This window comes from Amblyomma maculatum, chromosome 1 (genome assembly GCF_055883805.1).
Source record: "Amblyomma maculatum isolate TAMU_Amacu chromosome 1, ASM5588380v1, whole genome shotgun sequence".
Classification (NCBI taxonomy): Eukaryota; Metazoa; Arthropoda; class Arachnida; order Ixodida; family Ixodidae; genus Amblyomma; species Amblyomma maculatum.
Genome location: NC_139344.1, coordinates 347,982,104 through 347,998,153, shown reverse-complemented (window position 1 = coordinate 347,998,153; position 16,050 = coordinate 347,982,104). Strand labels below are relative to the sequence as shown.

Below are 16,050 nucleotides of genomic sequence, written 5' to 3'. Positions count from 1 at the left end.
AAAAAAATCTGAGAGCACTGCAGAATCTGCACTGAAGAAACGCGTAAGTCTGATCATTGCTGTGTTGTCCGTGAGATGTGTAAGCGAAATTCCCGGAGTGAGAGATACTGCGTCTTTCCTTTCATGTAATCGAATTATAGAACTCCGGTGAGCTTTGATGCGTTCAACGGAACGCTGATTGTGTTTGACAAGGTGCCCGCGATTTACTGTGCGCAGTGGCAACGCTCAGGATTTCGCATTTCTCCAGTGCAGATTCTGCAGCGTTCTCAGTATCTTATCACGAGCTGGCGCTGAAAGGAAACGAAATTTTGGGGCGGCAGATATTTGTAAGGATAGACAAGCTCGTTAAATTTGTTCTGATAGTGTGACTAATGCTGGTCGAGACATAACCGTAGCTTGATAGAGGTTTCAGTGTTTAAATTGACTGAAGCTCACGCCGTTCACCCCAGCTATATATATGTGGCTTTGAGGCGCCTTTTTGGAGAGCAAGCTATGGGTTTGGCATGCAATTATCTCAATAAGTCGAAAAAGAAACACAGTGACAGTAACAAAATAGTCAGTGTCCTTTATTAACATCGTGGTAAAAACGTCCCGACACGTATGTTGTTTCTTCGTCTCACATAAAGAAATAATAAAGAAGAAAGTTGATCCACTGCGAAACACAAAAAGCTTTGGTAGTTTTTCGGTACAAAGATGCAATATATTTACATAATAACCGAGAAGTAGTTTGGTTCACTTTCATTCAACAACTCTGGCTTTATTCAGTATAAATTGCTCTTTTCTTTATTCCATGTTCATGTGCTTGGAAGATATGTCACCCAGAGCTGTGGATATTGAGCAAGTATGGGAAATACCAGCCCCCACAGTTTGTATGACGCACTTGGCACACGTGCACCGAAGACTAGCTCATGCTTGCAAGCATTGCAAAACGTATGTGGCATGGCTCTTAGCATTTCTTCTTGTCTTGGCAAGTCCTGCTCATTGATCGCGCAAGATGGGCAAAACCTTGAGACCCACTCGCACACGTGGCGCATCTATGGTGAAAATCACATATTCTTTATTGCTTCCGATTGCTAAGGACTTGGCAATTTTCCTCCATCCGCGAAATGTCGCCACAGGGTTCGCTCTTTTCAATTCTGATTTGCATCTGAAGGGACGAGAAAACTGTTTGATGCATTGAAGCTGTTATAAGTTCTTGTCCCTGGTTTCAGTGTTTCAAAATGCACTGCACAGCTAGAACCTAAGTGAGCTTAGCATCTGGCTTTTTCTTTGTTCTGTTTCTTTAAGGAGACTGATCACGCCAGTATAGGACGGGATATTAGAGTTGACCTTGCCGTTGATTCTTCAATCTCACTTTAGCTATCTAAATGCTAATTGTGCTCTCAGTTTATCGCGCCTCAGTACATCCTTTAAATCCATGTATTAACTCCCCCTCCCCAACCGTCGTTGTAAAATCATACTTGAACAAAACCGATTATGATTTACAAATGTACCGACCGAAACAATGACTCATCCTTGAGTCAGAAATACGTTGATTTCGCTCAGAAATGCCAAAGTGGTCACACTAATTTATTCTGCACCAAAATCCTTGCATTTATATAAATACTAGTCTTATTCAAGCATGTTTTCTCTTTTATCAGCGTGTTGTAAAGGCAGCCGAATATTTACATATTTTTATTAGGCGCTTAGAATACCTCAAAGACATGAGGTTCAAAACAATGAATGGATCTAGCCACGAGAAAATAATGTGCTTAAGAACATAAACCCTGTTCATATTTGCGTTATGCTCAAATGTTGCAAGTGATGACATGCTACTGTGACATTATTTTGGTCTCAAAAGAAGCTCTTCAGTGTAAATTCTATATTTCCCGAAATGACTCACCACACGTGTGAACTACCCACCATGTAATACGTAACTAAACATCCAAACACTGAGCCAAAGTCAACTCGGAGACAAATATTTTAAACAGAGGTGAAAACAACCGGCTGTCAGAGTCACTTGATAGGCGCCTAAGCACCAGCCACAAGTCGACAAATTCAAGTGCATGGACAAAAGTACACATCCAACACTAATGCATGAACTTCAAAGAAACAGTGTAGAGTCAAATATTGCTCAATAAATACTGTACAAGAAAGCATAGGCAAACAATGCAGACATTGCAACCATGAACACCCGCTGTACATTTGTTATTATTCATGTCCATCGTCCCCCATGCCATTAAATCAGCCATTTTTATAACTGATACAACCTATGCAAGCACTCACACTTCCTGCAAAAATAAGAAAAATAATCCTCCATATCCACTGCACTGTTTCTAGGTGATTACCAATCCAGTATACCTTACAGTACAATGGAAAAATAACAAATTGGTTTCTGGGAGAGCTCTATACAAAACACATAAAACCTGATTTTTAGTGCCAAATTTACTGCACAACGCTGCCCACAATATTATTGTTACGTACCAATAAGTATGATTTAAAAGACACCTTATAGTTCTGTGTTTGCAAGAAGGAAAAGTGCACCTTTATGTCTCAAGTACCAGCCAGAGTAACTGTCCAGCCCAATATACCTGCCGCGAAATTAATCAGTACACATTAAAACAAAATTTATGTTAAAGGCAACTAATCTCAATATCCTGGCGAATTTTTACACGAGTCAATGCTGTCATTCTAATTAAGCCCAATATTTGCCCAAGTAACCGCCATTTCTTGCCCCAGAGTATTGTTTAGGCAATACCTAAATTTTAATCTCACTTGACTCGTTCTAAACTGACCCTTAGAGTATAGCTGATCTTACTCCCAAATATTCTCATTTCTTGTCACAGTACTTCTGCACTTTAAAACAGCACATTGTGAATAAATGTGGTACTTATTTATGTACAGGGCCATCCATTGTTAGGGCAAACACGTGCAAATGTAGTAGCTCTCTTTGGAGCTTTAGTCCATTAGACCTGGCCACGCTTCAAAGACAAGTGGTAAGCTATGCCAAACACCATTTCCTAGTCCCCCTGTACATCCACCATTATGCTTCAATGTGCTGCCGTGTCAGGCGCAACAGCACCACACAGACAGCTACCACCACTTCATGTGTTCCCCCTAAGAGTGCACGTTCCTGTACATATTCCTAAGAGCGCACGTTCCTGTACATATTTATCGCAGCAAAAACGTTTTTCCTAGAATTAAAAAACGGGGAAAATGAATGCTGAGTTGTATAGTAGTGCATGTCATTAGCACCCATACATAGCATTGCAAGCAAAAGTAAGGAAACCCCGCCAAAATTTTGAACCAAGCTGTACTGCTCGCTGCTGCTACCTGATGATGCACATTGCATGGCTTAGAAATTTGGGTCACAGCTCACTTTTACTCATGCTACTACATTATGTGCATAAGAAGCAAAACTTCACCATAGCACACTTTACACTAAATTAGTTAAACATTTCACAGATAGGATGTCGGCTCACTGAAGCCTGCCAGATTCAGGATCAGTGAAGCCTGCCAGATTCTAAACAGCTTGACAAAGGATAGAGAATATGAATTTGATCTCAGAACATTACTAGAATGCAACTGGCCTCAAACTTTTTGAAAGTGAACGTATGGAATGGAGTCTGTTTAGAAAAAGAAAGCTCAGAATAAAAGCCTACGGTATAAACTAAACTTCACTTAGTCTGTAGACTCAGAAGAAACTAAATCTATACATTTAGACTCTTATTAAAATTAGGATTTCCAAAGCAGCTGCATTAATGGCATTGTTAGTGCACCTTCCTCTACTCCCCTATGTCATCTCATAAAACATGCTGTTTGCCTCCGAGCTTCCTCAAATAACCTCCCACTTGTGTCACCCGAAGCTAGAAAAAAAGCGAGGTGCTGTTGTCAACAGTGATTGAAATCTGCTAGTTTCACTCCGATTCCCCTACAAAGCCTACAAACAAGATTGCACCCGACCTTCGGCATAAAAGTAAAAACCATGCACAGCAGCAGGGGCAGTGCTTCCTCCAAAATAAAAATGCCCATCTGCAACAGTGACTCAACATTGTGCACAGGAATATCAGCACAGAGAACAAATACTATAATACAAGTCACAAGTTCAGGAAATGAACTCTGAAGAATACTGGTGCCAGTCTTGAAATTACGTCATTTTGTAATAGTACAAATCTATAATACATTTGCAGGATCTGACATAAAAGGGCCTGTGAACACTCACATTTTACAAAGATATACATTGAAACTCAGTTGAGCAAGCCTGAATTCCAAAGAAAACTGCTCACTCATAGGGGCTGTAGGCTGGACTATATCATTCACTTGTGCTTATGAGTATCTGCTCGCAAATACAGAAGCCTCAACTTTCTTTCCGACCCCTGTGTACCAATGAAATCTAACATCACAAGTACAAAACTCATAAGACAAATCCAACAGCAGTGCATATCCTGTAATAGCCACTGCATGATGATTAAAGCTTCCCTTGTAATTCTTGGAGTTCAAAAATAGGCATTGTGACCTTGGATGGATTTTAAGGCTATAAATCATTCTAGCCCTGCAGAACTACTTTCCACTGTGTAATTGACAATTTTACATATTAAGCCAACTGCACTGCAATGCTACATGATCCAGTATAAGGGAACAGCCAGTGTTTACTGCAACAAATGCAGCTGCAGATTATGTGTTTTATGAGATGGTTTTGAAAGATTTTCTGCGATGACAAATCAAGTAGCTTCTGAGCATCACAAGTCACATTCAGCCCTTCTGTCTCCTGACACTGCCTGTACCCCCATTTGTTCATGAATGCAAACACAAGGCCTACTTGAATTTTCGTAAAGGTTCTCTCTGATGCCCCTCTCTAATGCCCTCTGCGTGGGCCATGAGGGAATGTGAAATAAATGATAAGGAGCCTTATTTTTGTCAAGGCCTACCCCATGCAGTAATCATTGCTGAAGAGCCTCTATAATGTTCTTCCCATAGTTTGGCGATGTCATTCCAATCAGCAAAATATTTTCCTGTAGGTTTATCAAAGCAGCCTAATCCAGAGCTTTGTAACACTAACATCATCTTTATGCCACTGTCTGGTTAAACATCTGTGTTATAAAGAAAATATCTTAGACATGCAATTAAAGTGTGCTAAGACCACACAGTCTCAGGATGACTCTTGGCTGTGTGATCCAGTTAAAAAGTGTATGTCCTTGTGGCCACTGCACTTGCTTACAGTACCGCTGATTAAGAGTCATGCCTGCAGAATATGCGAGTGAAGGACGATAGAGAAACAAGCGTCACCTGATTGAAACATTTCATCCAGGCATTGCACCAAACATTACCTTTCATACACTTTTTACAAGGCAGCCAAGCCAGTGACTACTCATTTTTGGCATGCACAGAATAGAAGTCAAGATCTGTAAAAGCCACCAAGTGACATGCTTAACCTGTGGTGTTGATCCCTTTGTACTCTGTCAGAAAGGTGATCCTTTTGGGTGCCCCGTGCTCTGTGGTCAGCAGGTAGACCTGCTCCACAAAGCTGCTATTTTCTTTCAGTGCAGAGTGGACCTACAAAATTACCTATACCTAGAAGCACACATTCAGGAGAAATGTTCGCAATGAAGAAACTTCAGATGATGTGCACTCATTAAATGTACTGAGGTAGGCAAAGCATAAGAAGGACACAAGGTGTTCTTTCTACACGCATGCCCAACTCCACGAAACCACCAGTAAGAATGCGCTCAGTGCAGCTTTGTTCACAACAGTCTGTGCGTACACCATAACTGACATATTTCTTACGCTTAAATGGTGCAACATTTACCCGCTTCTTTGTTGTCTCATTTGGCTAGTGGCTGGGTAACAAGGTAATCAAACGAACAACACAGTACAATGTAACATAAATGGACACGTCAACAGTTTATCAGTGAGCTTAATGGCGCATACGGCACAGCCACTTTTAACACTGCACAAGACAAGAATATGTTAAAACATTTTCTGACTCTATATAAAGAGCCTGCTCGGCGTGCATTAGCCAAAACAAGCTGTCATTCTTCACTAAAGTGTATATATACAACCAGAGAATGTGTTGTTAAATGCTTGCAACCAAATAAAATGTTCACATAAAATGCTTCCATTTGTTAAAGGTAACCAATCAGAGTCTTGAATAAAATGCATATATCATCAAAGTGCAATAACGGTTGTTCTTATTAATAAATATATGCTCTAACATAAGAAACAAATATTTTTCACTACTACAACAAAGCACGTCTCAACATAACGACACAAAGAAGGTTTCCCTCTGAACAACTAGCGCCTGTGTTGTTCAGAAAGCGTCACTGAAAACTAATTATGCCATTCTTCCAAACCTTTTCATTTTGTTAGACATTTAGCTAACTTATGTATTGCACATTTTTCACTATTTCTTCTGACTGGCAAAATATACCCTTTACCAAATTTAGATGAAATAAGAACTGAGCATGAGAGCATATTCTGAGGGTTTTCAGATATGCCTGCAAGCTAACAGCTTGGGAAAAAGCCCCCAAATATAAGGTGACTTTCACTGCTAATAAAACTATTTCCAGCAAAATAAAAAACACAACTAAGTGTAGTTGACAGCTATACACATTCTTGTTATCTACCCAATAAATTTGACCCTGAATTTGCAAATTGTTTTAAAAATCGGCGTGCGTAGGTTAGACCAGTATAACCAAAGCACTGAGCTCAGCATTCAACAGGAAAGGACATCAACCTGACCTTTGCGCATTCGAAGGAGCCATGTATACTCGAAAGAGTCCCCTTTATGTCCTCCTCAACTAAATTAGTTGGCACTACCAGTAATAATTGTTATAAACACGCACGACAGCCACACCCTCCAGCACATTCCAAAAAAAGTTACGTTCGCGACGGAGGAAAATACAAGGCAACCAACCGCTTCCCCATATCCACACATCTTCAAAGTTCTTCCGGGTCCTTCCTGATGGCACCCACAGGAAATGTTTTGCCTCTTGAGTAAAAACCGTAGCAGTGGCGGTTCGCCGCCACAAGGGCGTCATGCCAGACCACAAAAGAGAAGCACAGTGTGATAGTACAGTTGCAGAGCACTGATTATTCTTCCAGTTATGCAAGCCCTCTTCGCGTCTTTTCATGTGCGCTGAGACATTCAGTAGATTGGACGAGCGGCTGGGCTCTTCCAGAAACAGTCCTTGAGCTGCAGCACAGCTACCGTAGATTGGGGAAGGTATGAGCTGGACTGGCGCGCACTAGTGTATTCAGCGTCCCAGCTTTGAATCCCACCTTTGGCATATAGCAAGCACGTCGGTACGAGGGGGTGACGAGATGGAGGAAACAAGTGCGGCATTGCACAGGCGCCACCTCCCCGACCCATTACCACTAGCTGTAGTAGTAGTTGTTCATTGACCGTGACATGGGAGCCCGCGGATGCGTGTCGCTGTCCTGGCGACGCATCCCAGACCTGTTGGCGTAGCGCACCACCTCGATGGTGTTGGCATGCCTAGGCCCCGATACGTCGAACTGGTCCCCTCCGCCACCGCCGTCGGAGTCGTCGAAGGAACACGACAACGGCTCCGAACACTTGGCTTTGGCGCGGTGCCGATCGCGTCGCCTCTGCACGTACAGCCGAGCCGAGAGGACGACGAGGAAGGCGACCACGCCGCATCCCACGCTCAGCGTCACGTAGAGGATGAATTTCTCCTTGTTCGCTGAAGAGTGAGCAACAGACCACACAATCATTGACTGAAGATAACAACAATTATGGGGGACACTTAAGCTGTGCCTTTAGGGTATAATGCGGTAGCGCAGCTAGGCTGCCACCCGTCATATAGAGCCTAGCTCTAACCAAGCTGTATGAAGGTGACGCGTGGCTAGCAGTAACATGTCTCATTCAGATGCAAAGGTCGTGTCTGGCTGATTTTTATATCCTCCACCCCCATAAAATGAGATCCCCGAGTTGGTAGCCCCTACCATCAGGCAACCCTACGTGCAATCAGCGCGCGACCATGTCAGCTAGCAAGTACCACCAGCTTCCACAATTTTTTCCCTGCGCAGAACCAAATGCCTAGCAGTTTAATACACATGGGTGTGTTTATATAACAAATGTAATTGGGGCTGCACGATCATATTTTTTTGTTTTCAATTAAATTTTTTGATGTGGTGGGGAAATGTCTCGAAACAAAATAATAACCTTAGTTTTGCAAGATACGCCATAGTTCTGTCGAAAAAAATCATATGCACCAAAGGTGAAAACGGCGTTTTTTGCAACTTCAAAAAGTTACAAGTTTGGAGGCCTGCTGCTCCCGTTCTAAATTTTTGTCGTGCATAATTTTTTACTCAATAACTTCATGCAATTTTAACTTTAAGAAGAGCTGTTAGAAACATTATTTATTGTCGCAATTGCTTTAGCAAAAAAGTCTCAAACATTGCTCGAGGAGCAACGCACTGCAAAAAAAAAAATGGAACTTTATATCCTACATTCTGGCACGAAACACGAAGTTGTTGTCACTTAAACTTTTTCTCTTTGTTATGCAGGTTATATTCCTACTTGCAAGCAAAATTTGGAGCTCGAGACAGGTTAGGTATATTCTTCATCGGCCAAAATTCGAAAGCTGCAAAAAAAGAACAATTTTTATTCCAAATTAAACAGAGCATCTTCTATTTTTATTAAAATCTCCCTCAACAACCCTCAGTACCTCATAAATATAAGGGATTAAATAGTGTTGCATTATACTGAATAAAATGATAAAATTAAATATCAAACGGATTGCTTGTACTAATAACTGTCAATATTGAACCCTACATTCTGGTATGATACATTAATAATTGTCTATTCTTTCTCCGTCTTTTTTGAAATCGGCCAAAATTTAAGGCTATAAAAAAATTGATAACTTTATTCGAATTTAAAGAACTGTAGCATCATAGATTTTTATTGAAAGCTCCTTAAAACAACAAACAGTTTTTCATAAATATCAAACATTAAAACTTTTTGCATTATCTATACTCCGAATAAAAAATAAGTATAAAACTAAGCGCACGTTTCTATTCTATAGAATTACTGAGAGCTTCCCCTTCAGAAGTAGGCGTCAGAAATTCGATGTATTCGCTGAATTAAGGTAAATTTAATCTTCTGAAATATCTAAAGCCTTCTCAGACTCGCAAAAATTATAGACTCGCTAAAACTTACATCTTCATCAGGTGTAGACTGTATCAACTCAAAGTACTAATACACGCCAAAAATGTTGTCAGCGTAATTTTATGTCATATTTTTCAGCAATCGTTGTCATCAGAAGTGGTGCCGGAAGACTGGAAAATAGGCAAGGCTGTTCCAGTTCCGAAAAAAAGACCCCCATCTTCATGTTCCAGTTATCGTCCTATTTCACTAACAAGCGTTTCTTCAAAACTAATGGAGCATGTGCTTTACTCTCAGATGGTACAATTCCTAATTTCTATAGCCTTTTTTCATCCTAATCAACATGGTTTTCGCAAAGGACTGTCATGTGACACTCAACTAGCTTTATTCATCAGTGACATAAGTTCTAACATGGATTTAAATGTACCTGTAGACACTCTATTTTTAGACTTCAAAAAAGCATTCGACAAAGTTCCCCATCAGCGACTTTTACTTAAACTTTCACGATTACGAATTAACCCTCTTGTATTGGAATGAATACGCAATTTCCTTACTAACCGTGGCTGCAGTAACAGCGCGGCAAGCCAGCCATTGCTGACGTTTCGGGCAGGGGTCCTGCAGGGCGACCTCCCAAAGGACTTTCATATGACACTCAACTAGATTTATTCATCAATGACATGGTTTGGTTTGGTTTGGTTTGGTTTGCGGGGTTTAACGTCCCAAAGCAACTCAGGCTATGAGAGACGCCGTAGTGGAGGACTCCGGAAATTTCGACCACCTGGGGTTCTTTAACGTGCACTAACATCGCACAGCACACGGACGCCACTCCGTTTCGCCTCCATCGAAATGCAGCCGTCGCGATCGGGTTCGAACCCGGGAACTGCGGCACAGTAGTCGGACGTCTTACCACTGCACTACCCCGGCGGGGCGGGAGGTGGGAGTGAAAGCAATAAAAGGAAAAGGTGCCATAGTGGAGGGCTACGAGTAATTTTAACCACCTGGGGTTCTTTGACGTACGCTGACAACGCACAGGACACGGGCGCCTCTCCGTTTCGCCTCCACCGAAATGCAGCCGCCGGCGGTCGGGATCGAGCCCTCGTACTCCCGAACACTCGTCAAGCATATCCATTTTTTTATATTTTCGAATTATGACCGACTTGGAAATCATATGGAGAAAGAACAGACAATTTTAGAGCGACATTTTTTTCTCCCCAAAATAAAAAACTGGAAACACCTCACTGCATCCTTCGAAAACGTATGCGACTGAATATTGAAAATTGTCAGTAGAAGTGCTCTGTTTTATATTAATTTTTACAATTCTGAACCCCATAATGCAACACCTTTAGTCCCTTGTATTTCTGATGTACTGAGGGTTGTTGATGGAGATTTTAATATATATCGAAGGTGGTGTTTTTTAATTTTAACGTGTTCAATTTTTTGCTGTTTTCCAACAAATAGGTTTTTGTTGTCTGTGTTGTGCATGCTTCTGTGCTCGTCTGGCGGACACATTCTCAGTTTCTATACAATCAAACCAAGCCAAGAGCCTTTGGGCTTACCTCTTATAAACTTGTAGGCAGCAACCCATTCCGTGACGAAGCCCACAGCTCGATGACTGTCACTGTTTAAGGAACAGTTTGCATGCTTTTCGTCTTCTGCTGTCCTGTCGCTCTGAATGTCGGTCTTTTTGTTCGTTGGCACCGGTATCATGTTTCGATCCATGGGCACTGCTGCAAAAAGAAAGAATTGTGGAAACAATACATGATGAAGGAACTGCTGAGTGCGGAACACAGAACCTCGGTGACCACACCACCAGTGGTATCTATACGACCTCGTTTTGAAACAGCTATCCACTACAAATTATGCAAAGCGCCACCCCACTTCTTACCGTCGAATGCTCACTGTCAAGCAACTAGAACACGTAAACTTGGTGGTATAAGCTAGGTTAATCGTTTCCTTAACGAAGTCAACCCAGGTTCGTCCACACATATTGTACCGTACCCACAATGACGAGTTGGACAAAACATTCCTCGTACGGGTTTTAAGGCGAAAGTCTTTCTTGGCTCATGGAACGAAATCCCGTACGCGATCGTTGCGCTCAAAATTTTTGCGCGAGATCTGTCATATTCTGCGAGATTAGTTCTTGTTTAGCTTTCCTGCAATCTGTAATGCCACACTTGGACGCGCGCCAAGGAACGCCACGCGACAGAAGTGATGGTGTACCGTCAAAACACATTTGCTGGAGAAAGTGAAAGATACTGTGCTTTTTCTTTCCTGTAAACAAATTAAAATGATATGTAGTATTAAACTGATTTATTTATAGGAAGGGAAAGGCGCGGTAACTGTCTCACTTGTTTTCTGTGGACACCGCAACCGCGCCGTAAGGGAAGGGAGGAAGGTGGGAGTGAAAGTGGAAAGAAAGACAGAGAAGCCGTAGTAGGGGGCTACGGAGTAATTTCGACCACCTGGGGATCTTTAACGTGCGCTGACATCGCACAGCACACGGACTGATATTTAGTATTGCAACGAACGCCCATAAGAGGGAAATGAAGAGAAGCAAGTGATAGGAGAGGAAGGGTAGGCTTTTGCCATTCTCCTCTTAAGAGACTTCTAAGAGACCATCAATTTTTTGTTGTTGGTGGTGTAGTTTTCCTGCCCCACAGAGGCGTTCGGTAGCTAACAGCTCGTAATGTAGGCTGCCGTCAGTGTTGAAGGTAAAGAAAAAAAAATTAACGTATGATAGCCAGCAAAACCGGGCAAAAACAATATGAAAGCTATAACAGTTCCTTATCATGCTTTAACAATATGGCACTCTGCAATCGGGACAATTCCTGAGCGGACGCGTCTGCCCAAACTTACCGATCGCAAACAAAAATGCGTCGATGCTGCCTCAGATTCACAATTCAAGATGATCGATTTTCCCTTTACCCCGCCGGGGTGGCGCAGTGGTTAAGGCGCTCGACAACTGTTCCTAAGGACGCGGGATTAAATCTCGGCCTCGGCGGCCGCTTTTCTATGGAGACGAAAAGCAAGGCGCCCGTGTGCTGTGCGATCTCAGTGCACGTTAAAGAACCCCAGGTGGTCGAAATTTCCTGAGTCCTCCGCTACGGCGTCTCTCATAGCCTGAGTTGCTTTGGGACATTAAACCCCCCAAACCAACCAACCAACCAAACAATTTTTCCTTTGATGATTATGTGAATCCTCTAACTGTTGTGCTTCGCTGCTGTGTCAACAGATTCTGAAGACACCGGCGAGCCGGGAGTGGACGAAGGTCACCTTCGACGCACCGGCGCCTTCGCCTCAAAGTTTTCCATTTAGCGGAAGGAAGAAAACTAATCTGGACTTTGTTTGGCTCATTAGCAGAGATTCGGTGGGCTAAAAATACATTAAGCCTCACAACCGAGGTAAGAAAGAAAATGTGTTCGACAATTTTTGGCGCCCAGTCTAACTGGGGCCCCGCTACTGTGATGCAGTGGTTAAGATGGCCGACTATTGTACCGGAGTACCGGGTTCGAACTCGACACCCGGCAGCTGTGTTTTGACGCTGGCAAAACGGAGAGGCGTCCGTGTGCTGTGCGATGTCAGTGCACTTTAAAGATCCCCAGGTGGTCGAAATTACTCCGCAGCCCTCCACTATGGCTCCTCTTTCTCGCTTTCCACTTTCACTTGCACCTTCTTCCCATCTCTTATAGCGCGGTATACTGCGCCTTACCTTTGAACCAATTATTATTATTATTATTATTATTATTATTATTATTATTATTATTATTATTATTATTATTATTATTATTATTATTATTATTATTATTATTATTATTATTATTAATTGGGTGTCGTTTTCTGTGGGACCTTCACTTGCAACCTCATTTGCTTCAACCGACGAAAGAGGGAAAGAAAGACACCTGAAGAGAAAACCGGGCGCGGTGGAAAAAAAATTGTATGGCCCTGTGTAGGACCCGGTACTCTACTTGGAGAGTACCCTAGGTCAGCTTTTTCACACGCGTTATTAAGGCGAAGTCCTTTAATGCCTCGTATTTGTCGACAGATGGTTGTCAGCAGAGGTGTCGCACTTTCGAGAGCGAGAGTTGAAAATAAATTATAAACGTTGTCTCCAGCACGAATCGAACCTCCATCCCTCGGATCCCCAGCCCAGCTCTTTACCAACTGCGCCACGCCTCTTTTTTTTTTTTTTTTTTATTTATTTCCTGTTAACAATGATATTTAGAGTGGGGCAAAGGAAGTATTATGCCACAAAGCGCTCTAGCAAAAGTAAGGATTCACAGTTTCAAAGCACTTTAGGTTGGCCAGTTCACTGAAAACTTTTTTTGTTTTGTTTATTTTTGCCTGAATTTTAGTTGCGTTTTTTCTTGTGCAGCTCAACAACGGCTGAGTGCATTGTAAATAGTCTGCGTAGATAACGCTTTCTGGACATAACCACGTGTCTAAATACCATGTCAGAAAAAAAACTGCGCTACCCCTCGGATCCGATCCTAAAACGCTCTTCATAATTCCTTTTGCTGTTGCGACTGCAGGAAGAAGGAAAATAAAATGCACCGGCCTGCTACTGGCTCTCTAGCTGAGCCACCTCTGCTGCCTCGTGCGGACAGAAAAGAAAATAGAAAAGAAGAAAACGAAGAGCGAGATAAATACTAATTCATCTTGCCTACAATGAGGATGATAGCATGATTACGCGAGTGACAGATACTGCGCCTTTCCTTTCCTTTAAACGAATTATAGAGCGCCGGTGAACTTTGGTTTGGTTTGGCTTGTGGGGTTTAACGTCCCAAAGCGACTCAGGCTATGAGAGACGCCGCAGTGGAGGACTCCGGAAATTTCGACGACCTGGAGTTCTTTAACGTGCACTGACATCGCACAGAACACGGGCGCCTTTCTTTTCGCCTCCACCGAAAAACAGCCGCCGAGGCCGGGATTCGATCCCGCGTCCTTGGGCGCAGTAGTCGAGCGCCGTAACCACTGCGCCACCCCGGCGAAAATGCTGGTTGTGTTCGACAAGGGGTGCGCGATGTACCGTCACGACAGATAATGTCGTCACCAGGCGATTCACGCACCGCCCGCACCGCCGGTCGTCCGACCGGCGGTGCGCGATGTACCGTCACGACAGATAATGTCGTCACCAGGCGATTCACGCACCGCCCGCACCGCCGGTCGTCCGACCCTGGCGTCCGTGTGGCGCTTTTCATTTGCCGCTTCCTCGAACGCCGCACCATACAGCAAACAGAAGCGCACCGAGATGTCCAGGAGACGTTGGTACAGCAGGCATCAGCGGCGTTTAAAATTAATTGACAGGACAGAAAAGGCGCAATATCTGTCACAATTCACCGCGGACACATGTACCACGCCGTAAAGGAAGGGAGGAAGGTGTAAGTTAAAGAAGAGAGGGAGATAGAGTTGCAAGAGTGGAGGGCTACGATCCACCGCGGTATAACGGCTTTCGCCTCATCGCACTTTAGTGGCCCAAAGTGCCCTCTAGAATTTTCGCGCCCCGCAGGGGTGGTGCAGTGGTAAGACGTCCGACTAATATTGCTCAGCCAAGACACACTGGCTGCGGAAGAAGTGGCGATTGCCCTAGCTGCAAACATTCTTACAGATTCACAGACAGCATATCGCAATTACCTCAGGGGCAGGATTGCACCGCTAGCAGCTAAAATCCTGCAAGATAGTTACACCCGTGGCTACCAAACCACGCATAAACACTTAGTATGGGTACAAGGTCACCAGGGCATCCCAGGGAACGAGAGCGCACACGCCTCAGCCCGAGCATTTCTCCCCCGGGCACCCAATACGGATCTCGTGGAACCTCCTACCACATTGCTAACCTACACTGAAATACTTAAGCACTTAAGATTATCTCGCCGGGTCTACCCTCCACCGGCAAAGACACTAGACAAAGGGGAGGAGGTACACCTCCGCAAGCTACAGACCAACACGTTTAACAACCCACGAAGACTACACGCAATAGATCCAGAGTCATTTGACTCGCAATGCAAACTCTGCGGGGCGAAGGCGGACCTATACCATACACGCTACAATATGGTGTGGGCCTGCCAGCGAAATCAGACTGTCACTATTAATAACCAGCCAACGCAGGAGGGGTGGGAGGCAGCTCTGACCTGCTCGGACGCAAGGGGTCAAAAAGAACTCATCGAAAGCGCGAGGTCAGCAGCATACGCCAATGGGGTTCCGGACTGAGGACTCCAACCACCGCTACAACCCCCGGAACATTTTTAATAAAATATTTTTACCACCACCACCCACGGCGGCGCGTACAGACCAGCTTCTTTGTCCACTGCATCAGGGAGCTACGCCGCCGTGGCCAATCAGAGAGCGTTGCGTGAACGTAGGCAGGAAATTAGACAGCAGCGAGTCGCAGGGATGTGGCCATCGGAAACGGCGCTCGCCCGCTGGTGGTATAAAAACAGAGGGAATGTTGTCTTTGAACCGACGTCGATGCCATGAAATCAGCTTGGACAAATGAATAATAATAATACTATTAATTGGTTCACGGGAAGGGAAAGGCGCAGTGTCTGTCACGCTTGTTTCTGTGGACATCTGAACCGCGCCGTAAGGGAAGGGAGGAAGGTGGGAGTTGAAGTGGAAAGACAGAAAGAGGAGTGTTACGACCAAGCATCCGCATTTGCGCGCTCTATTGTTCGCCTGTGGGCATGAATAAGTGCTGTGGAAATGTGGTGATGGTCCAATGGCTCTAAGTGAGCCTGTTTCCAGGAATCCTGTTTTGTAAGCCTGTTTTGCTTTGTGGACAACCTGCAAATGCCAAATTGACCCTGTCAAGAGAACGTCTGGAAAAACACAAAGAAACGTCCCCCTGCGGGAAATGCAGGAAGTGCTTTCTTTCTTTTGTTCACCCTTCCAGTCGATAAGCCCTATCGTCCAGTGAGGAATGCCTACTTTCCAAAGGAGACGACAGA

At 43.8% G+C, this 16,050-nt stretch overlaps 1 protein-coding gene across 2 annotated transcripts in view; it reads right to left on the bottom strand.

The window, feature by feature from the left end:
• Positions 1-536: 536 nt before the first annotated feature.
• Positions 537-16,050, bottom strand: part of LOC146207696 (protein eva-1 homolog C-like) — a 270,089-nt gene continuing 254,575 nt past the window's right edge. The window contains exons 7-8 of one of the 2 annotated variants that reach the window (XM_084589788.1): positions 10,663-10,830; positions 537-7,682 (exon numbers count right to left, since the gene is read on the bottom strand). In XM_084589788.1, coding sequence (XP_084445914.1) covers positions 7,354-7,682; positions 10,663-10,830 — 497 coding nt within the window. In that variant the 3' untranslated portion in view covers positions 537-7,353. Of the gene's footprint in view, positions 7,683-10,662; positions 10,834-16,050 lie in introns of both variants that reach the window. The other variant, XM_084589782.1, reaches the window with a different exon arrangement.